Here is a 23308-nt window from a genome sequence, read left to right as displayed (position 1 = left end):
AATCGAGTAGGGCTCTGGAAAGGGGGTGTGACAAAATTGTGCTCAGCGTGGTAAATGAGGGGAGAGGGAACTTCGGCATGGCCACAAGGAGCCCACATGCATCTTCAACTGGCTATTGAATCATAAATGGGTGTTTCACAAAATCAAAAGGCATTTTGGGAACACAAGAATAAGCATGGCACATTAAATATCACATAACCATGACATTTATTCAAACCTGCAACCCTCTTCTCAGCTTATAACACACACTGACCTTTCTGCTTAATTTATCTTAAACAACACCCCTAATAGTAAAATGACTGCAAATCTGGAGGGATATAAAACTATTTGGCACACAAACTTTTCGGAGTCAAGTTTTGGCTTCTAGGCATGGATTTCTGTCATAACCTGTTTGTCAACTCATAACTCGAATCACCTGTGCCCATGCTCAGGTGCTGGGTGCCTTTTCACAGTAGAGCTAGGAGCTGGGGGAGCCCCAACTAATTGGTGGCTTTTGGAGACTGCCGTGCTGTGTCCCGCCTAGACCCTGCCCACTTTAAGCTATTGGCCCTCATTACAACCCCAGCGTTAACCAATGGCGCTATTGGCGCCATGGTTAAAGCCGGTAACTTAACGATTTCGCCATGGTGAAATGGGGAATTACCACCCCATTCCAAGGTTGGCGGGGCGGTAATTCTCCATTTACCATTGGCCCTTTCCCATTTTTGCCCCATAGGGCTCAATGGGAAAGGGGAAGGCAGTATTTACGGTACCACAAATTGTGGCACCGTAATTACCTTCAAGGTCCCTTTGTGGGTCCCTACCTTAAAGGCTGGTCCACACCAGCGTTAAGGTCGGGAGCCGCAAAGGGACCTCGTAATCAGGTGTTAAGGGATTACCGGTACCGGTATCCTTACCGGTACCGGTAATCCCTTAGTGCCAGGGTCGTAATGAGGGCCATTGTGTGGGCATCATTTCAACATGATGTTTCGGGGTACTTGAGCATTTGCCTAGACTGGGTAAAAGCTGTCTAAGGCACCATTGGTATGCATGCATCGTAATAGATACAGCCAGGGGCCATTGGTGGATAGCTGCAGATTATCACAGCATGGGCAGCCAGCGTAGAGCTGAAATACCAAATGTCCGCTCAAAGCTATTAACCAGTCTTTGTCATCAAGGGGCTAATGTAGAGGAAACCAAAGTAAAAAGGCACCAACGTGATAAGAGTGTTGCTGGATACCACAGAGGTCAGTGGGGGTGACGTACCTGAAGGCCTACAGCAAATGCATCTTGTAACATGTACACTCAAGGTGCACATTTAATGTGCCCAATGGAAGAAATATCTTGTATTTTCATTGGACTGTCGTTTGCCAACATACGGGCAGCTGCTTGGCACCCATTTCAACTGGAAGGGTTGAAGGACCCTAACTGCGTACTTGTGTGCCGGCAGGGCCAGCAGCTGATGCATTCTCTAAATAATAACACAAACGGAAAGTGCATCTGTAATACTGGTGCCACAACTTTATTTACTTAGTTTGTCTGTGTAGCATTTTCATTTGTGTAATAAATACAGGGAACAGATTTAGTTTTTTTAATGTTATCCCAGATCGCCCATTTTAAAATTGCATGGCATTTTACCCCATTGTTCTCAAATTTTGTTGTAAAATGGTCCATTTAAAACCATTATTTTGGACCTTTTCTCAGGAGAGAGCTGCACCCGTATTCCCTACATTCCTAGTGCTCCCTTACTACACTCAATCTCTCACACTAATTCATGGGAGATGGTAATGCTCCTCCGCTGCTGCCACTGACCTAAAACTGTTTCCAAAGCAAGCTACCGTTCCGGATACACCCACCCTCTTGGCACCAAAAAGCTGCCTCGACCGTTAGAATGTGCATAGTCATTTTACTGGTTTGCACACAGTGGGGACCAGGGCACGGACGCTGCCTCCTACTTGTTGTTACACTAGGTGAAAGATGCAATATAGAAAACGTACATCTTTCATCTTGTGCACTGCTCAGCTCCTGCAGTTGGTAGCATGGTCATCAGTGCTTTGCCATGCCTTGTGGCCCAGGTCTTCCTGAGGAGTCTGTGGCACAGCCGGTGCTTCCTTGAGAGGTTTAGTGGGGGGCGGCCACCCCGGCAGGGGGATCCTCACATTTTTTGTGACACCAATGAATGCAAACAGACAGAATCTCTGGGTTTTTGATTTTGAAATGTAGGCAGGTCTGGCGCCATGTCTGAAGGAGATTTCTTAATGTCCTGCCCCAGATACGCAGACTGCTCAGTCCCAGATTAGACACAATACAGCACAATGAGAAATGGCTGTTGCACTATGTCTGCTCTGCATTTGAACAGTGGTTTCACGGCATGATGCTGTATTACCCAGATTTGATGTGGTCTCAAATGGAAAGGCCAGCGCCTGTGAAAAACATGCAAGGAAAGACTGAAGCTGGAGAAAAAGTCCTGGTTTTAATCAGTGGTAGAAGTGTACCGAACAAGGTAGTGCAACTGTGACCTTAGAGGAGGACGGGGTAGGCAGGAGCATCGTGCAACATGTGACAAGGTATTGCGATCAGACAGCTGGATGGCCAAGTGGGTGGAACAGGCGAAAGAAGGTGGTGCCCCGGTATTGTATTGTTTTTCTTTTTCTTTTCTTCATTCGTCAGTGGAATCATTTATATATTGCCTAGACTCGCTGAAAGTATCTCAATGAGAACCTTTACCTAACATCTATCTGAACAGATGCCACTTCAACAGGGCCGTATAAATAGAAATAGCTTGCATTGTCATTAACAGAATTTGGTAATTTACTCCGAACCCTTTGTCCCAAGAATGAAAGTCTTATCACCTCTGGTCTGACAGAGCTTTTGGGATGAATAGTCTGTGATCCTCCATAGAGAAAGGTTTCTCCAGGAGAGAAAGAAACCCTACACAACCAGTGATTTAGATGAGCATGGCAAGGAGAACGGGTGAGCCTACGCCCTCTGCTTCCATGTACTCCGTACCAATGGCTGGGGCATATGGTGGTAGGCGTGGTCTTACTTGGTGGGCGGGGTATACCGATGTTGGGGCGGAGCTTAGGGGCCCCCATTGGGAAGTCTCGCAGGGGGGCCCCCACCTTTTGTGTTACCCCACAGAGCACAGACTAAGCCGAGCACCACAGGAGGCAACAGAGGGGAGGCGAACTCACAGAAGGAGGCACACAGGAGGCAACAAGCAGGCAACCACAGGAAAACGCAGGAGCAGTGTCGACGGAAGACAGGAGGGGGGAAAGTGCACTGTAAAAACACCCAGATTTGACTTTCCTAAAAAGAGGGAAAAGGCCTAGTTTCAACACAAACAGCAATGTAAAAAAGAAAAAGCAAACTTTCCTAGAGAGATGGCCAAGCAATACAGTTCATGGGTGGTGCAGTAAGAACAGTAGAGTCATTATAGGGGTGGGTCTGTTTAGTGGGGTGCAGTGATTGCTGCACCCCCTGACCCACTGCACTTACTTTAGCAGTTGCAGCAGGTTGACGGCTGCAGGCTTCTTGCTTCCCCGGCTGACACCGGCAGACACCAGCTGGAGCTGCTTCTTTGGACGTGTCCTTTGCCTCAGGGTCATTCACCGAGTGGGCTGTCGTGGGGGTTGTGTTATAAGGGTCAATGAGTCAGTTACCTGGCCCTGTGTGCCAGTCAGGGTTGGCGGGAGGGATGAGCAAGGGACAAAACGGGAGTGGGGAGGGGAGATGGTGCGGGATGCGCTGTGGCCCAATATGAGTTTCAAGTGCCTCAGATAGGGCTTGGCACGCTGCAAGGGTTCTGATAACTCACCCAAAGGCAGCTGAAAGAAGGAATATCTCGGGAGAACGTGACGGGGCCTAGACACTCGTTGTTATCTTTCCGGGTTCTGTGGGCCACTCAAGCCGGGGGGAGGGCTGAGAGGGGGCGGGCGAGCAAAGAAAAACACAACAGTGGGAAGGGGAGATGGCGCGGGATGCACTGCGGTTCAATATGAGTTTCAATTGCCTCATATGGGGCTTGCCACGCTGAAAGGGTCCTGATAACTCACCCAAAGGCTGCTGAAAGAAGGAAGCACTAGAGAGAGCGGAAAGGGGCCTAGACCCTCGTTCTTCTTTCCGGACTCTGCAGGCCAATCAAGCCTGGGGGGAGGGCTGGGAGGCGGGCAGACGGGCAAGGGACAGCACAGGAGGGGGAGGGGAGATGGCGCTGGATGTGCTGCGGCCTAATATGGTTTACAAGTGCCTCAGATGGGGCTTGGCACGCTGCAAGCGTCCTGATAGCTCACCCAAAGGCAGCTGAAAGAATGAATCGCTCGGTAGAGCGAGAGGGGGGCCCAGACCTTGGTTCTTCTTTCCGGACTCAATGGGCCAATCAAGGCCAGGGCGAGGGCTGGGAGGTGGGTGGTTGGGCAAGGGACCAGACAGGCATGGGGAGGGGAGATGGTGCGGGATGCGCTACAGCCCAATATGGGTTTCAAATGCCTCAGATGGGGCTCGGCACGCTGCAAGGGTCCTTATAACACCCAAAGGCAGCGGAAAGAAGGAAAGATAGATGAGAGTAAAGGTTGTTGAGGAAATTGAAAGTAGAGGCAAGGGGTCTCTAAATAGGGAGAAAGAGTACATGAAAAGGTTTGGAGAAGAAAGAGAGATGTTATTCAAAGGAGGGGACAAAAGGAGACCCAAAAGAGGTGGTGCGGGAATCAAGGAGGAATCGTGGCTGGAGATGCAAGGGGTTTGGGAGAAATTAGTAGTAGAAGTGTACAAAGAGCCAGGGATGGCAGTGTTGTGAAGAGCGATCCAGGTGTCAGTTAGACAGAGAAATTGCAGGTCAATGTGAAAGAAGAGATCAAGGATAGAATGAGATTTATTACAAACACATTAAGCATTTAGAAGACCTAGATGAATGGAAGGAGAGGAGTCAGAAGTGAGGTGTCGATTCCGGGAACAAGGCGCCTGCAACAACTTCTAAGGGTACAAAAGGAATTCTTTCTTTCTTTCTTTCTTTCTTTCTTTCTTTCTTTCTTTCTTCATTGTAAAATAAAAAATTCTAATACTGAATGAAGAAATGTCTAAAAGGAAAAGGTTCATATGGAAGGTGGAGGGCCAGGCCTTGGAAGTGGTTCATCGTTATAAGTATCTGCGGAGTTATATTTATGCAAGAAGTGGGAAATGATCGTTGTACAAAACCTTTAGATCTTCATTTCTAGCAGCAGCCAATCAGTTGCGCCAATTTGATTTTAAATTCAGTTGATTCTGTTTTACCTGTTCTTAGGTTTTAAAAAAATTACTCCCACGATTAACTTTTGGGGCAAAAACACAAGATAAGGATATAGCTTGGTCTAAATTGGAAGCTTTGAGATGGAGGAAAGTACATTGGTTCCAATGGCTGGAGCTAGACCTGAAATGGGCGTGGTCTCACTTCAAGCATACGTGGACTGGGCGGTCTTACAGATCTATGAGCAAATATAGTCTCCTTCGCAGGCGTCCTTATTTATTAAACTACATGAAGAGATGATAAATAAAGACAAGTAATACTTTGACGTCTTGGAAAGATAAATGTTACCAACTCTGTGGGAGTATAAACTCCTCTTTTGATGAACTGTCTTCTACACCAAGATCATTTTAATTGGTTGATTCAAAGTTATAATGTACTGGCACCCTATTTAATGAAGTATCCCTCAAGAGCGTTGAGGAACTCTGTTTGAGAATAAAATTAAATGTATATCCAACAGGTGGTGCATTAGGAGCTAGAGCAAAAATCATAAAAGATGGAAGGCTATGTCGGTCCTGTACTATGAATGTTGAAATATTGTACTGATTGCCCCGCTTTAATAGCAGTTCGACTTGAAAAGTATAAAAGGTTTGTGAATGAAGTTGAGGGGGTATCGCCATCTTGGTTCTGGATACGCATTTTGAACACTAATGAGATTTGCTGTATTGGATTTTCTTGATTTTATGACTTCTTATTCTAATGTGATGAACGTTTGGTATTGTTTGGTTGTATTATGTGTGAAAAGTTGTCATCATAAACTATATGGCACTAAAAATAAATACAACTAAATACATGACTTTCTTTCTTTCTTTCTCTTTCATTCTTTCTTTCTTTGAGAAATGTACTAGCCCATCAGACCTAAGAAGAACCTACGTGTAGTGTGAGTTCTCCTTTCTCTTAAGAGTGGCTCACTTACGCTGAGTCGTCGCTGCCATGCCTATGTCTGGGTTGTGGGAACAGGCACTTGTTCAGGGTTTGCCATGCTACCCCTAACTTCCATAGGTCTCGGCAGTGGCGTAGCCAGGATTGTCTAACAAGTGGGGTCTGAAGCTCACCACCACCCACTTTAATGTACAAACTGCGTTATTCTTACTTTAAATGATCAGAACTAAGGGCACTCCGGCCTAATTGCCTGTGACCTCCCCGTAGCTGGGAGTGTGGTATGTTTCATATGTTACATTCCATTGGTAACATGCACACCCACACTGCCTGTAATTCATGCATTCTCCTCAGGCTTCCTCTTCATCATGGAAGGCACAGGTTTGGATGCTGTCGGTCCGACTTGGCGTTTTATCAGTCCAAGGTTGCTGAGCTGAGAATCAGTTCATTGATTAACATGAGCACCTAACATTACAGTGTTTAGAGGCAGGAGGAATCCAACATGAAAATGTATTATTTTGTGCATATGAAATGAAGTTCAGGCATTGCGTAGCACAGTGAGTGACAAGCAGCCATTCTGTGGCACAGGAGCTGATGGCCAGGGCTTCTATGGGCAAATGAACTGCTTGGCATACGTAGCTGTACGAGTATCTAATGAGTAGAACAGAAGATGGACAGGCGTTCTGTGGCATCGAGGAATGTTGCATCATAGTAACTGATGGCCATGCATGTTGTGGCACTATAACCGATGAGCAGGCCTTCTGTAATCCAGTGAGATAAGTAGATTTCAGTCCATTTAGAAATAGTAGCACGTTGCGCTACACAGCTGTTCTAGGGCACAATACCTCACATGTACATCGCACTGCTACAGGCATTGCGATCGCAAAATTCTCTGGCACAGGCATTTATCAAGTACATACGTTTATGCCACATAGACTTTGGCAGCCATTATGATGTTTTATAATGATAATGTAAGTGTAGTTATGTAAAACCAGATATTGTGTGTATTGTATTAGAAATCCATTACTCATTTAGTGAATCATTAGTAATTAGTGACTCACTTAGGAATTCATTTATCCATCATTCATTCTGATTAGTAGTGACCTTAGTAGTGACATTAGACTATCCACATATATTTAGCCATTTGCATTTTCTAGAAAATGAGGCCTGTTATATTAAGTGCCTTATAGACATATGTTGTTATGTATTATGTATGCATTGTAGAGACATGCATGAATGTGCACTTAGAGTATGCATTGAGCTATGATATAGCGCTTGGGTTGCAAGAGAGCATGAGTAAATGCTAGAATGCATGAGGCCTCTGGCTCTGAAGCCATTGAGACAGAACAGAAGTGCCACAGACTGCGAAAGAATATTTTGAGTTACACTGGTACAAGGAATGCGTAAACAGTTTGGTTGGCAGACAGAGATAAGAGGTCGCCTTTGCCTTAGTAGAAACGAAGAAGGGCATGATATCAGCAGGCCTGCCTCGCTGGTTGTTCGCAGACAGAAGAAAAGGTGGGGGCTATGCAGGGAGCGAGGAGCTTTAGGCAGAGACACGGATAGAGGGATTTCAGAAGCTAACAGTGGAGTGAATGGAGAAAGTAGAGAGATGGGAGGATGGTAACATGTAACACAGATAGCATGCACAAGATATGATGTACAAATGTCACGATGACAGAACACACTGAAATAGAACAAGAACAAGACATGCGTAACAGACTTCCAGGCACTGTCCGGATTTAGAAATGCTGACAGAGAAACGAGTGAATGCTTAATGTAACCATAGAGAAAGTATACGTCATTTGACACTATAACTGAGCCGTATGAGTGTATGCTGGAGTCTGAGAGAGAGGCGTTTTGGAAGAGAGTTGGCATGAGATCGAGAGGCAAATAAAAAGCGGTGCCATTGAGGGAGAAGCGTTTTGGGTGCAGTAGAATCGGATGGCTTTGGGAGTTTGGCAGCTTGGGGAAGCATTCTGATGAGAGCAGAGTTTGAGAGCTTGGCAGAGGTTTGAGGCAGTTCGAGTGACCAGACTGGCAGAGGGAGCTGGAGAGGAGAGAGATGAGAATGGAAGCTTGCACATGGCAGAGGGGAGTACTGCTGATTGATTGAGAATAAGACACGTGCAATGGGGCTTTAGGACAGACACTCACACAGAGCTTTTGGTTTTGATAGAAGGGGAAATCATACAGGGATTGTCTTAGCAAGCAAGTGTGGTGTGGATTGGAGAGGAATGCTGAATGCTTACGCTTGCATTAGGCTGCATTAGATATGATAGATCCAGCAGGACTGGATAATTGCTATTAGATTGCTTGCATTAAAAGCCTGTAAGGCTTACAGTTATTGCATTGCACTGTAGATTTGCACCCAGAGCATAAAGGGTGCAAATTCGAGATTTGCTTTATAGTAGTGTTTGCATCATGCCTTGCTGTGTATGAATAAATGTATTCTATAGTTATAATTGAAACTGACTTGTGTGTTTTCATTTGTGTCCATTGTTATCTTATTTCTCCTGTCATTTCTTAGTGTTTGGTTTGTCGTGTATGTTGTGTTTCGTGTCTATTCTTAGGGTTATGGTATTAGGTTATGTTTGTGTGTCCATAGCATAGTAATTTAGGAATAACACAGTGCACAATCGCCCTGCGATACAAGAGCAGGGGGCATAGTGGTCCACCCCCCCAAGGTAGATTTGGAGACTAGCAAGTGGTCGCCCATGTGGGGCTAGACCAAAGGTAATTTTGTTTTTCGGACTAACACTTTCTGCTGCAGTGGAAAGAGTCTGTGAGGTAGGTGGTGCTGTGCTGGCTTGTTTCAAGCGCTGTTCATCAGACATACCTCTAATACAGTAGATATAGATTTGGTTAGCCAAGAATGAGTTCAAGTATGTTTTAGAACGCACCACTGGCAGTATATTGTAATGGGGCAGATGAATATGCAGGTAACACCTACTGCCCCATATCGGATGAGTATACAATTACCGCTTCCTACCCCTGCTCCTCGCGGTTACCGTCCAGGTAAGAAACGATATCAGCTGAGACAGCCCTACCACCCCAAGTGTTTAGTGTTGAAAGATGAAACAAACTAAGACCATGAAGGCCTGTTGCAAATAGAATAGATGGTGTGATAAGTAGGTTGACAGGTAGTTGTTATTATACACATAGATATAGAATAACTAGATGACTATACACATGCGCACAAAGTAAAAGTAGCAGACACAAGTACATGTAGAATACTCGCACATAGACACGAAGGACATACACACCTATATATGCAGCACCTGAAGAACATTAACATGTAAGCGATGTGGGGCCCAACATGGCGAAGAATGAACCATAGCACAGCCATTTTCCTAGCACAGAGGCTGCAGCAGGCCTAAGAGTAGCAAGGCCTCAGAAAGATGCTGAATTTGCAAAAACACATTTATTCCAGAAGCTCTGAACCTGCCCAGATGGTAATTGTAACATTTGCCAAGGTCTGGCACGGAAGGGAGCAGTCGGCTGACGGAGTGCAGAGACGAGATAACAGTTCCCAGGAGATGAAGCAGTGACCTTCTAAGTTAATTGAATTAATAGGAACACAGACAGCCATTGATGTCCAGGTGCACGAGAGTAGTATGCCACAAGACTCCATAGAGAATAGGTGAAGAGTGTCCCCAGAGGCCACAAGGAATACAACATGCATGTAGAATTAGCTAAAACTCCAATAAATGAAGAGAAATTCACTTTCAAACACGGCCCCCTCACACGAGAACAAGACTTGAAGAACACTAGCTATTCATTAAAAGCCAAAGAACAGATAAAACACCTGCATATCTCCCTGAAGTGCACAGAGACACGAGATGATAGGCCAAAATACAAGGGGACCAGATAGTGTGCATTGGCTGGGAATGATGAGGAGCACTTTTAATTGGAATTATTGCCTATGACGGACTTCTCTCCTCCCACCATATGTCTCCATTATATCTTGAAGTCTTATCAAAGTGTCCAAGATTGGTCAGTAAGAAGACAACCAATCCCTCTTGCCACACCGCCTATGATGATTGATGCCAGCCAATTAGGGGCCAGCGTAATGAAACCAGTATCTATGGTGGGCTGGGTTCAGGTGGAGCCATCAGATAATTATAGTCATATGGGGATGTTAACACATATGTTTTCTATATACACCTCTCAAACTCCAAACCAAACACAACCAAAACCTACAGCACAACAAACCACACAAACTTCACTACATTGCAACAACAAAACAAAAACACACATAGCCTTGCACAACAGCACACAACGACTACCGGCCGCAAACACCCCAGGCCCAGCCAATGGACCCACCGGGCTGAAGCCACCAACAGCACATCACTGCTCTCTTGCACTTTTGCTACTTCCACCCTCTAACTCAAACTCCCCTCCTCTTTCAGAGCCGCCAGAGCACCAAGGGACCACTCCAGTGGTGATAGTGTGCGGTACAAATGTCCTTCAACATTAACATTAACATTTAACATATGTATCCTAACATACTAACCAATTATAACCCCCAATTATATAACCTCATAGGTTTTGTAATTAATATTGTAGTGTGACGTCGTTGATGATGTATTTTTGATACAAAAACCAATCACGGCTATTGTAATACTAGAGCTACTTGTTTGCGGTCCCGGACGTTACTCTGGGCACTTTGAGTACTCCATTATTGAGTATTTCTTTTGTGCTATTTGTGGCAATATTAACATTAGTGTAAAGAACATTTTGAGAAAGATCGAGAGGGGGAGCCCCAAACTTTATCATGTTGCTGTTACTGGGCGCTGGAGGACGGATGCCCTAAAACATATCCTCCCAGCTATGGCTTGCCTTTCTTCCACTCACCTAAGCCGTTAAGTGGCAAAGAGACTTGCTTCCTGGGTTTCTGTTCAGGTCATCATTTTATCCCCCCTTCAACACGTGCACATGACTCCCATGAATTTAACAGCAATACAATGGCATAAAGAGGAAAAGCGAAGCTCCTTACCACACTTTCTGTATTTTGCACTCTGGCTGTTTCAGCCCTTCACACAGCTCCTTCACACCAGCATCCTGGAGGTCATTACAGGCCAGGTTCAGCTCTGTGAGTGACATGTTTATTCGGAGAACAGAGGAGAGATCAGCACAGCAGGAACCGGTCAGAGAGCACTGTGACAACCTGCAGGAGGGAGAGAGAGAAAGGGAGAGAAAGATAGGGGGTTACAGGGGGAAAGGAGGGAGAGAGAGAAATGTGACTTGAAGTATATCACCCCAGCATTGTCAAGCTCCTGTGGATGCTCACACCCCAGGATTCTGATTATGACACATGCCTGAGAGATTCTGTTACTCAGAACGTTGTGCCTGTGTGAACCCAAGCAGAAACTGGCAAGGCAAGCATTTATTCAAAACTGCTCCCTGTTGGCTGTAACCACTACTCGGCTATTATGGGATCCTGCTAGTAAACATTACTTTTGTGCTGGGACAGGACAGATGAGCAGCAGCGAGCCACACATGAGCCACTTCACATGGCAGATGTAGCCTTGGTGACAGAAACTAATGTTCAGGAAGGGCAGGGAGAAGAGCCCGGCAAAAACAACGGTCCTGCAGGCAAATGCACCGTCAAACACTTGTAGCAACATTCATAAAAGGAAAAAGGCATTGTATGTTTAGAGAGGCTGGACTTATCCAGGGCATTTAACAGGTAACGGGACGCTCTGATGGCATATTCAAAGTTCCTGTAATCTACCATAGCCAGGGCAGAATCTGCACTTCAGCCTACTGTACATCAGGCACTTTACTCCCAAGTGGCAGCGACCAGGAGGTAAGTTACTTTAAGTCGGCTCTTGCACACATGAAAAGTTATTTCCATTAATAGGCAGAGTAAAAATAAATATTTAGGAGATCATTGGTCGGGAGGATCAAACCCACAGCTCATGGGACTGTTTGCCTGTGTGAGTGTGTGAGTGTTCAAACCTCTAGCCCACAAATGTTCTGGCAATAATGCGTGACTAAGAGCATATGAAACTTCTTTCAGATCAATGCACCCATGAGCACTGTGGACAGCGCATGTCTGCGCAAACACTAGGTGGTCTATTAAATGACACTGAGGCACCTACTGGCAAAGGTATATAGGCAGTGTGTATCTATGGGCATATGGGCATGTATCGGGCCACCTCTGGAAGATTTGGCAGCCCATGTAGTGGAGATACACATCGCTGAAACATCCTTTTTGGGGGAGAAAATGAGAGCTATATTCAAACTACTCTCAAGAATTGTATCTTAATTTCTCGCCCACTCGTGATCTCACCCACCTGCAGATCAGTCACATGATCAGTAAATTCCCCTCCTCCTAGCCGCCAGGGAATCTAATGCATTTTTTCTTCTCCTTTCTCATAGGTTCAGTAGGGCTTCCCCAATGCACTTCTCGGTTTTTCCAATCCTAAAATCTTGGAAGTTAGTATTCAAGGCCACTCGCAATTCTTATACGTGCACCAAAGCATTATTATTGTGATACAAACTGCACAGTTTTTGAGATTGCTGGGTACTGGGACCTATTTAACTCTTGCTTCTTGCGAGGGAGAGCCTGGTTAGCCTCGAACCCAGAGCTACGAGGAGCTAGTTTTGGCTCTCATGACCAACTGGTGACTTCCGAACATGCTTACGTGGCCTTAACTTAGGACACAGCTAGTCCACAACTAAATATAATGGATCATACAAAATGGGCAAAATGTTCATGTTTACATCTCATGTGGAGAGTCGATTTGAGGGGCACTTTGTCACTCCTGGTTCCCCAGCGGAAGCTCCTGCCTACTGGGCGATTCCTGACACGCAGGAGCTGGTTTCAGCTCCTGTGTACCCGCTCCTGGTGTTCCAGCGGAAGCTCCTGCCTACAGGGCGATGCCAGACACGCAGGAGCTGGGTTCAGCTTCTGTGTACCCGCTCCTGGTTCCCCAGCGGAAGCTCGTGCCTACTGGGTGATGCCTGTCACTCAGGAGCTGGCTTCAGGTCCTGTGTACCCGCTCCTGGATCCCCAGTGGAAGCTCCTGCCTTCTGGGCGATGCCTGACACGTAGGAGTTGGCTTCAGCTCCTGTGTACCCACTCCTGGATCCCCAGTGGAAGCTCCTGCCTTCTGGGCGATGCCTGACACGTAGGAGTTGGCTTCAGCTCCTGTGTACCCACTCCTGGTTCCCCAGCGGAAGCTCCTGCCTACTGGGCGATGCCTGACACGCTGTCACAACTCGCTCCCTTCGCTCCCGTTCCCACCACTTGGGGGCATGTTTTGGGGTTTATTTGGGGTTTATTGGACATTTCCTCCGAACCTTATGCTACAGTGTTGTGATGAATTGGGAGCGCTAAAACCTTATTTTCCAAGTTACTTCCCTTCCGGATCCATTCCAGGTTTTTGGCAGCCAGCATGCTACTTTAATCAAATGACTATGCTTCCCAGAATGCCTGGCTCACTGCTTCACCTCCTCCCTTGCAGGACAAGGCTGGGTGGAAGATAGGCAACACCTGTGGCTGCAGGTGCAGCAGGCGGCACGCCTGAGGGGTGTGCTTGTTAAGTAGCTTTAAAAGCCTCTGTTTGCTTCAGTCCAGCGCTGGTCATTGTTGCTGTGTTCCTGTTGTGACTGGTCCCTTGTTCCTAGCTTTTGTCCCTAGTACCTAGTTCCTGTTCCTTGTTCCTAGCTTTTGTGCCTAGTTCCTAGTTCCTGTTTCTTGTTCCTCTGTCCTGGATTTCGGATTCATGTGCTTAATTGATTTATGCTTTCTGAATTTCCCTTTCTGTCTTCCTCTGTCTGCAGGCTGCCTGTCTCTGTGCTTTACCCTTTAATGCAGCCCAGTTTGCCGGTGTTTTCTGTTTCTTTGTTGCTGTCCTTTGCTACTGAAAAACCTGATGCTTTAGTCTTTCCCTTTATAGATTCAGCTTCCTGCCTCAAGGTTTCCTTTTGTGATATCATTTTCCCTGCTCCTGATCCTTACTTTCTATTGGGATCCATTCCATGTTTTCCATCTCACTTCTGCATTCATTTCCCATGGATTATTAGGTGTTGGTGTTATTGTAACTAGTCCCAGTGTAAATGCCCTTTTTGTTTCCTCACTATTTTATATCACTATTTCTACTCGCCCCTTGACTAGGGTCTTATGTATTTAGTTTCCTCCACCCATTGCTGTTATAGCCTTCAGAGTTCCTGTTTGATCAACTGGGTTTGTGAGTTTACTGACATTCAAGTGGTCTTTCCGGTCCTCGTGAGTACAGTTTCTAAGTTCCTTATTCTGTATCTTACAGAGTGTCAGCTCACAGAATCTGTGCTTGCTTGCCCTCTACGTGGGTTTAGCGCTGTCAGTATCTGTAATAGCATAGTGGGTAAGGAGTTTGCCGACTTTCCTTTCAGTCATAAGGAGGTCCTAAGTGCTTACCCCACATCCCTTTTCAAATATTGGTATTATTGTTTCACATTATTTGCGCTCCTGGGTTTTAGTATACACAAGTCTTAGGTATTGTATGCACGTTGTTAGATTCAAAGTTGTTCACTGTGCGATTCCGTGCACATTTCACTTGCCATATTCATTGCCTTCTTCCTTTCTTAACACACGCAGGAGCTGGCTTCAGCTCATGTGTACCCGGTCATGGTTCCCCGGAGCAAGCTCCTGCCTACTGAGCGATGCCTGACACGCAGGAGCTGGCTTCAGCTCCTGTGTACCCGCTCCTGGTTCCCCAGCGGAAGCTCCTGCCTACTGGACGATGCCTGACACGCGGGAGCTGGCTTCAGCTCCTGTGTACCCGCTCCTGGTTCCCCAGCGGAAGCTCCTGCCTACTGGGCGATGCCTGACACGCGGGAGCTGGCTTCAGCTCCTGTGTACCCGCTCCTGGTTCCCCAGCGGAAGCTTTTGCCTACTGGGTGATGCCCGACACGCAGGAGCTGGCTTCAACTCCTGTGTACCCGCTCCTGGTTCCCCAGCGGAAGCTCCTGCCTACTGGGTGATTCCTGACACGCAGGACCTGGCTTCAGCTCCTGTTTACCCGCTCCTGGTTCCCCAGCGGAAGCTCCTGCCTACTGGGCGATGCCTGACACGCAGGACCTGGCTTCAGCTCCTGTTTACCCGCTCCTGGTTCCCCAGCGGAAGCTCCTGCCTACTGGGTGATGCCTGACACGCAGGAGCTGGCTTCAGCTCCTGTTTACCCGCTCCTGGAACACCAGCAGAAGCTCCTGCCTACTGGGCGATTCCTGACACGCAGGAGCTGGCTTCAGCTCCTGTGTACCCACACCTGGTGTTCCCCAGCGTAAGCTCCTGCCTACTGGGTGATGCCTGACACGCAGGAGCTGGCTTCAGCTCCTGTTTACCCGCTCCTGGTTCCCCAGCGGAAGCTCCTGCCTACTGGGCGATGCCTGACACGCAGGAGCTGGCTTCAGCTCCTGTGTAACCGCACCTGGTGTTCCCCAGCGTAAGCTCCTGCCTACAGGGCGATGCCTGACACGCAGGAGCTGGCTTCAGCTCCTGTGTACCCGCTCCTGGTTCCCCAGCGGAATCTCCTGCCTACCTGGTGATGCCTGACACGCAGAAGTTGGCTTCAGCGCCTGTGTATCCGCTCCTGGTTCCCCAGAGCATGCTCCTGCCTACTCGGTGATACCTGACACGCAGGAGCTGGCTTCAGCTCCTGTGTACCCGCTCCTGGTTCCCCAGTGGAAGCTCTTGCCTACTGAGCGATGCTTGACACGCAGGAGCTGGCTTCAGCTCCTGTGTACCCGCTCCTGGTTCCCCAGCGGAAGCTCCTGCCTACTGGGCGATGCCTGACACGCAGGAGCTGGCTTCAGCTCCTGTGTACTGGCTCCTAGTTCCCCAGAGCAAGCTCCTGCCTACTCGGTGATACCTGACACGCAGGAGCTGGCTTCAGCTCCTGTGTACCCGCTCCTGGTTCCCCAGTGGAAGCTCTTGCCTACTGGGCGATGCTTGACACGCAGGAGCTGGCTTCAGCTCCTGTGTACCCGCTCCTGGTTCCCCAGCGGAAGCTCCTGCCTACTGGGCGATGCCTGACACGCAGGAGCTGGCTTCAGCTCCTGTGTACCCGCTCATGGTATCCCAGCGGAAGCTGTTGCCTACTGGGCGATGCCTGACACGCAGGAGCTGGCTTCAGCTCCTGTGTACCCGCTCCTGGTTCCCCAGCGGAAGCTCCTGCCTACCCGCTCCTGGTTCCCCAGCGGAAGCTCCTGCCTACTGGGCGATGCCTGACACGCAGGAGCTGGCTTCAGCTCCTGTGTACCCGCTCATGGTATCCCAGCGGATGCTGTTGCCTACTGGGCGATGCCTGACACGCAGGAGCTGGCTTCAGCTCCTGTGTACCCGCTCCTGGTTCCCCAGCAGAAGCTCCTGCCTACTGGGCGATGCCTGACACGCAGGAGCTGGCTTCAGCTCCTATGTACCCGCTCCTGGTTCCCCAGCGGAAGCTCCTGCCTACAGGGCAATGCCTGACACGCATGAGCTGGCTTCAGCTCCTATGTACCTGCTCCTGTTTCCCCAGCAGAAGCTCCTGCCTACTGGGCGATGCCTGACACGCATGAGCTGGCTTCAGCTCCTATGTACCCGCTCCTGTTTCCCCAGCGGAAGCTCCTGCCTACTGGGCGATGCCTGGCACGCAGGAGCCTGTTTCAGCTCCTGTGTACCCGCTCCTGGTTCCCCAGCGGACGCTCCTGCCTACTCGGTGATGCCTGACACGCAGGAGCTGGCTTCAGGTCCTGTGTACCCTCTCCTGGATCCCCAGTGGAAGCTCCTGCCTACTGGGCGATGCCTGACACGCAGGAGCTGGCTTCAGCTCCTGTGTACCCGCTCCTGGTTCCCCAGAGCAAGCTCCTGCCTACAGGGTGATGCCTGACACGCAGGAGCTGGCTTCAGCTCCTGTGTACCCGCTCCTGGTTCCCCAGCGGAAGCTCCTGCCTACTTGGTGATTCCTGACATGCAGGAGCTGGCTTCAGCTCCTGTGTACCCGCTCCTGGTTCCCCAGCGGAAGCTCCTGCCTACTGGGTGATGCCTGACACGCAGGAGCTGTCTTCAGCTCCTGTGTACCCGCTCCTGGTTCCCCAGCGGAGGCTCCTGCCTACTGGGTGATGCCTGACACGCAGGAGCTGGCTTCAGCTCCTGTGTACCCGCCCCTGGTACCCCAGCGGAAGCTACTGCCTACTGGGCGATGCCTGACACGCAGGAGCTGGCTTCAGCTCCTGCGTACCCGCTCCTGGTTCCCCAGTGGAAGCTCCTGCCTACTGGGTGATGCCTGACACGCAGGAGCTGGCTTCAGCTCCTGTGTACCCGCTCCTGGTTCCCCAGCGGAGGCTCCTGCCTACTGGGTGATGCCTGACACGCAGGAGCTGGCTCCAGCTCCTGTGTAGCCGCTCCTGTTCCCCAGCGGAAGCTCCTGCCTACTGGGTGATGCCTGACACGCAGGAGCTGGCTTCACCTCCTGTGTACCCGCTCCTGCTTCCCCAGCGGAAGCTCCTGCCTACATGGTGATGCCTGACACGCAGGAGCTGGCTTCAGCTCCTGTGTACCCGCTCCTGGTTCCCCAGCGGAAGCTCCTGCCTACTGGGCGATGCCTGACACGCAGGAGCTGGCTTCAGCTCCTGTGTACCCGCCCCTGGTACCCCAGCGGAAGCTACTGCCTACTGGGCGATGCCTGACACGCAGGAGCTGGCTTCAGCTCCTCTGTACCCGCTCCTGATTCCCCAGCGGAAGCTCCTGCCTACTGGGCGATGCCTGACACGCAGGAGCTGGCTTCAGCTCCTGTGTACCCGCTCCTGGAACCCCAGCGGAAGATCCTGCCTACTGGGTGATTCCTGACACGCAGGAGCTGGCTTCAGCTCCTGTGTACCCGCTCCTGGTTCCCCAGCGGAAGCTCCTGCCTACTGGGTGATGCCTGACACGCAGGAGCTGGCTTCAGCTCCTGTGTACCCGCTCCCGGTTCCCCAGCGGACGCTCCTGCCTACATGGCGATGCCTGACACGCAGGAGCTGGTTTTAGCTCCTGTTTACCCGCTCCTGGTTCCCCAGAGCAAGCTCCTGCCTACAGGGTGATGCCTGACACGCAGGAGCTGGCTCCAGCTCCTGTGTAGCCGCTCCTGTTCCCCAGCGGAAGCTCCTGCCTACTGGGTGATGCCTGACACGCAGGAGCTGGCTTCACCTCCTGTGTACCCGCTCCTGCTTCCCCAGCGGAAGCTCCTGCCTACATGGTGATGCCTGACACGCAGGAGCTGGCTTCAGCTCCTGTGTACCCGCTCCTGGTTCCCCAGCGGAAGCTCCTGCCTACTGGGCGATGCCTGACACGCAGGAGCTGGCTTCAGCTCCTGTGTACCCGCTCCTGGAACCCCAGCGGAAGATCCTGCCTACTGGGTGATTCCTGACACGCAGGAGCTGGCTTCAGCTCCTGTGTACCCGCTCCTGGTTCCCCAGCGGAAGCTCCTGCCTACTGGGTGATGCCTGACACGCAGGAGCTGGCTTCAGCTCCTGTGTACCCGCTCCCGGTTCCCCAGCGGACGCTCCTGCCTACATGGCGATGCCTGACACGCAGGAGCTGGTTTTAGCTCCTGTTTACCCGCTCCTGGTTCCCCAGAGCAAGCTCCTGCCTACAGGGTGATGCCTACACGCAGGAGCTGGCTTCAGCTCCTGTGTTCCCGCTCCTGGTTCCCCAGCAGAAGCTCCTGCCTACAGGGAGATGCCTGACACGCAGGAGCTGGCTTCAGCTCCTGTGTACCCGCTCCTGGTTCCCCAGCGGAAGCTCCTGTCCACTGGGCGATGCCTGACACCCAGGAGCTGGCTTCAGCTCCTGTGTACCCGCTCCTGGTTCCCCAGCGGAAGCTCCTGCCTACAGGGTGATGCCTGACACGCAGGAGCTGGATTCAGCTCCTGTGTACCCGCTCCTGGTTCCCCATCGGAAGTTCCTGCCTACAGGGCGATGCCTGACACGCATGAGCTGGCTTCAGCTCCTGTGTACCCGCTCCTGTTTCCCCAGCGGAAGCTCCTGCCTACTGGGCGATGCCTGGCATGCAGGAGCCGGCTTCAGCTCCTGTGTACCCTCTCCTGGATCCCCAGTGGAAGCTCCTGCCTATTGGGCGATGCCTGACACGCAGGAGCTGGCTTTAGCTCCTGTTTACCCGCTCCTGGTTCCCCAGAGCAAGCTCCTGCCTACAGGGTGATGCCTACACGCAGGAGCTGGCTTCAGCTCCTGTGTACCCGCTCCTGGTTCCCCAGCAGAAGCTCCTGCCCACAGGGAGATGCCTGACACGCAGGAGCTGGCTTCAGCTCCTGTGTACCCGCTCCTGGTTCCCCAGCGGAAGTTCCTGCCTACAGGGCGATGCCTGACACGCATGAGCTGGCTTCAGCTCCTGTGTACCCGCTCCTGTTTCCCCAGCGGAAGCTCCTGCCTACTGGGCGATGCCTGGCACGCAGGAGCCGGCTTCAGCGCCTGTGTACACTCTCCTGGATCCCCAGTGGAAGCTCCTGCCTATTGGGCGATGCCTGACACGCAGGAGCTGGCTTCAGCTCCTGTGTACCCGCTCCTGGTTCCCAGCGGAAGCTCCTGCCTACTTGGTGATTCCTGACACGCAGGAGCTGGCTTCAGCTCCTGTGTACCCGCTCCTGGTTCCCCAGCGGAAGCTCCTGCCTACTGGGTGATGCCTGACATGCAGGAGCTGGCTTCAGCTCCTGTGTACCCGCTCCTGGTTCCCCAGCGGAAGCTCCTGCCTACTGGGTGATGCCTGACATGCAGGAGCTGGCTTCAGCTCCTGTGTACCCGCTCCTGGTTTCCCAGTGGAGGCTCCTGCCTACTGGGTGATGCCTGACACGCGGGAGCCGGCTTCAGCGCCTGTGTACACTCTCCTGGATCCCCAGTGGAAGCTCCTGCCTATTGGGCGATGCCTGACACGCAGGAGCTGGCTTCAGCTCCTGTGTACCCGCTCCTGGTTCCCAGCGGAAGCTCCTGCCTACTTGGTGATTCCTGACACGCAGGAGCTGGCTTCAGCTCCTGTGTACCCGCTCCTGGTTCCCCAGCGGAAGCTCCTGCCTACTGGGTGATGCCTGACACGCAGGAGCTGGCTTCAGCTCCTGTGTACCCGCTCCTGGTTCCCCAGCGGAAGCTCCTGCCTACTGGGTGATGCCTGACATGCAGGAGCTGGCTTCAGCTCCTGTGTACCCGCTCCCGGTTCCCCAGCGGAAGCTCCTGTCTACTTGGTGATTCCCGACACGCAGGAGCTGGCTTCAGCTCCTGTGTACCCGCCCCTGATACCCCAGAGGAAGCTCCTGCCTACTGGGCAATGCCTGACACGCAGGAGCTGGCTTCAGCTCCTCTGTACCCGCTCCTGATTCCCCAGCGGAAGCTCCTGCCTACTGGACGATGCCTGACACGCAGGAGCTGGCTTCAGCTCCTGTGTACCCGCTCCTGGAACCCCAGTGGAAGCTCCTGCCTACTGGGTGATTCCTGACACGCAGGAGCTGGCTTCAGCTCTGTTTACCCGCTCCTGGTACCCCAGCAGAAGCTCCTGCCTACAGGGAGATGCCTGACACGCAGGAGCTGGCTTCAGCTCCTGTGTACCCGCTCCTGGTTCCCCAGCGGAAGCTCCTGCCCACTGGGTGATGCCTGACACCCAGGAGCTGGCTTCAGCTCCTGTGTACCCGCTCCTGGTTCCCCAGCGGAAGCTCCTGCCTACAGGGTGTTGCCTGACACGCAGGAGCTGGCTTCAGCTCCTGTGTACCCGCTCCTGGTTCCCCAGCGGAAGTTCCTGCCTACAGGGCGATGCCTGACACGCATGAGCTGGCTTCAGCTCCTGTGTACCCGCTCCTGTTTCCCCAGCGGAAGCTCCTGCCTACTGGGCGATGCCTGGCACGCAGGAGCCGGCTTCAGCGCCTGTGTACCCTCTCCTGGATCCCCAGTGGAAGCTCCTGCCTATTGGGCGATGCCTGACACGCAGGAGCTGGCTTCAGCTCCTGGTTTCCCAGTGGAGGCTCCTGCCTACTGGGTGATGCCTGACACGCGGGAGCTGGCTTCAGCTCCTGTGTACCCGCTCCCGGTTCCCCAGCGGAAGCTCCTGTCTACTTGGTGATTCCCGACACGCAGGAGCTGGCTTCAGCTCCTGTGTACCCGCTCCTGGTTCCCCAGCGGAAGCTCCTGCCTACTGGGCGATGCCTGACACGCAGGAGCTGGCTTCAGCTCCTGTGTACCCGCCCCTGATACCCCAGCGGAAGCTCCTGCCTACTGGGCAATGCCTGACACGCAGGAGCTGGCTTCAGCTGCTCTGTACCCGCTCCTGATTCCCCAGCGGAAGCTCCTGCCTACTGGACGATGCCTGACACGCAGGAGCTGGCTTCAGCTCCTGTGTACCCGCTCCTGGAACCCCAGTGGAAGCTCCTGCCTACTGGGTGATTCCTGACACGCAGGAGCTGGCTTCAGCTCCTGTTTACCCGCTCCTGGTACCCCAGCGGAAGCTCCTGCCTACTGGGCGATGCCTCACACGCAGGAGCTGGCTTCAGCTCCTGTGTACCCGCTCCTGGTTCCCCAGCGGAAGCTCCTGCGTACTGGGTGATGCCTGAAACGCAGGAGCTGGCTTCAGCTCCTGTTTACCCGCTCCTGGTACCCCAGCGGAAGCTCCTGCCTACTGGGCGATGCCTCACACGCAGGAGCTGGCTTCAGCTCCTGTGTACCCGCTCCTGGTTCCCCAGCAGAAGCTCCTGCCTACAGGGGGATGCCTGACAGGCAGGAGCTGGCTTCAGATCCTGTGTACCCGCTCCTGGTTCCCCAGCGGAAGCTCCTGCCTACAGGGCGATGCCTGACACGCAGGAGCTGGCTTCAGCTCCTGTGTACCCGCTCCTGGTTCCCCAGCGGAATCTCCTGCATACCTGGTGATGCCTGACACGCAGGAGTTGGCTTCAGCGCCTGTGTATCCGCTCCTGGTTCCCCAGAGCATGCTCCTGCCTACTGGACGATGCCTGACACGCAGGAGCTGGCTTCAGCTCCTGTGTACCGGCTCCTAGTTCCCCAGAGCAAGCTCCTGCCTACTCGGTGATACCTGACACGCAGGAGCTGGCTTCAGCTCCTGTGTATCCGCTCCTGGTTCCCCAGTGGAAGCTCTTGCCTACTGGGCGATGCCTGACACGCAGGAGCTGGCTTCAGCTCCTGTGTACCCGCTCCTGATTCCCCAGCGGAAGCTCCTGCCTACTGGGCGATGCCTGACACGCAGGAGCTGGATTCAGCTCCTGTGTATCCGCTCATGGTATCCCAGCGGAAGCTGTTGCCTACTGGGCGATGCCTGACACGCAGGAGCTGGCTTCAGCTCCTGTGTACCCGCTCCTGGTTCCCCAGCAGAAGCTCCTGCCTACTGGGCGATGCCTGACACGCAGGAGCTGGCTTCAGCTCCTATGTACCCGCTCCTGGTTCCCCAGCGGAAGCTCCTGCCTACAGGGCAATGCCTGACACGCATGAGCTGGCTTCAGCTCCTATGTACCCGCTCCTGTTTCCCCAGCGGAAGCTCCTGCCTACTGGGCGATGCCTGGCACGCAGGAGCCTGTTTCAGCTCCTGTGTACCCGCTCCTGGTTCCCCAGCGGACGCTCCTGCCTACTCGGTGATGCCTGACATGCAGGAGCTGGCTTCAGGTCCTGTGTACCCTCTCCTGGATCCCCAGTGGAAGCTCCTGCCTACTGGGCGATGCCTGACACGCAGGAGCTGGCTTCAGCTCCTGTGTACCCGCTCCTGGTTCCCCAGAGCAAGCTCCTGCCTACAGGGTGATGCCTGACATGCAGGAGCTGGCTTCAGCTCCTGTGTACCCGCTCCTGGTTCCCCAGCGGAAGCTCCTGCCTACTTGGTGATTCCTGACATGCAGGAGCTGGCTTCAGCTCCTGTGTACCCGCTCCTGGTTCCCCAGCGGAAGCTCCTGCCTACTGGGCGATGCCTGACACGCGGGAGCTGGCTTCAGCTCCTGTGTACCCGCTCCTGGTTCCCCAGCGGAAGCTCCTGCCTACTTGGCGATGCCTGACACGCGGGAGCTGGCTTCAGCTCCTGTGTACCTGCTCCCGGTTCCCCAGAGCAAGCTCCTGCCTACTGGGTGATGCCTGACACACAGGAGCTGGCTTCAGCTCCTATGTACCCGCTCCTGGTTCCCCAGCGGAAGCTCTTGCCTACTGGGTGATGCCCGACACGCAGGAGC

At 52.1% G+C, this 23308-nt stretch overlaps 1 protein-coding gene across 1 annotated transcript in view; it reads right to left on the bottom strand.

Moving 5' to 3' along the window:
- The window catches only part of LOC138468389 (NACHT, LRR and PYD domains-containing protein 3-like), a 350409-nt gene that overhangs the window by 60379 nt on the left and 266722 nt on the right, over positions 1 to 23308 (bottom strand). The window contains exon 7 of the mRNA XM_069608929.1: positions 11136 to 11306. Within this exon, the coding sequence (XP_069465030.1) occupies positions 11136 to 11306 (171 nt within the window). The remainder of the gene's footprint in view (positions 1 to 11135; positions 11307 to 23308) is intronic.

The sequence above is a fragment of the Ambystoma mexicanum genome, chromosome 4q, assembly GCF_040938575.1.
Source record: "Ambystoma mexicanum isolate Mex_15411 chromosome 4q, UKY_AmexF1_1, whole genome shotgun sequence".
Taxonomy (NCBI): domain Eukaryota; kingdom Metazoa; phylum Chordata; class Amphibia; order Caudata; family Ambystomatidae; genus Ambystoma; species Ambystoma mexicanum.
The sequence above is the reverse complement of the archived record's forward strand: the minus strand, read 5'-3'. Positions and strand labels throughout refer to the sequence as shown.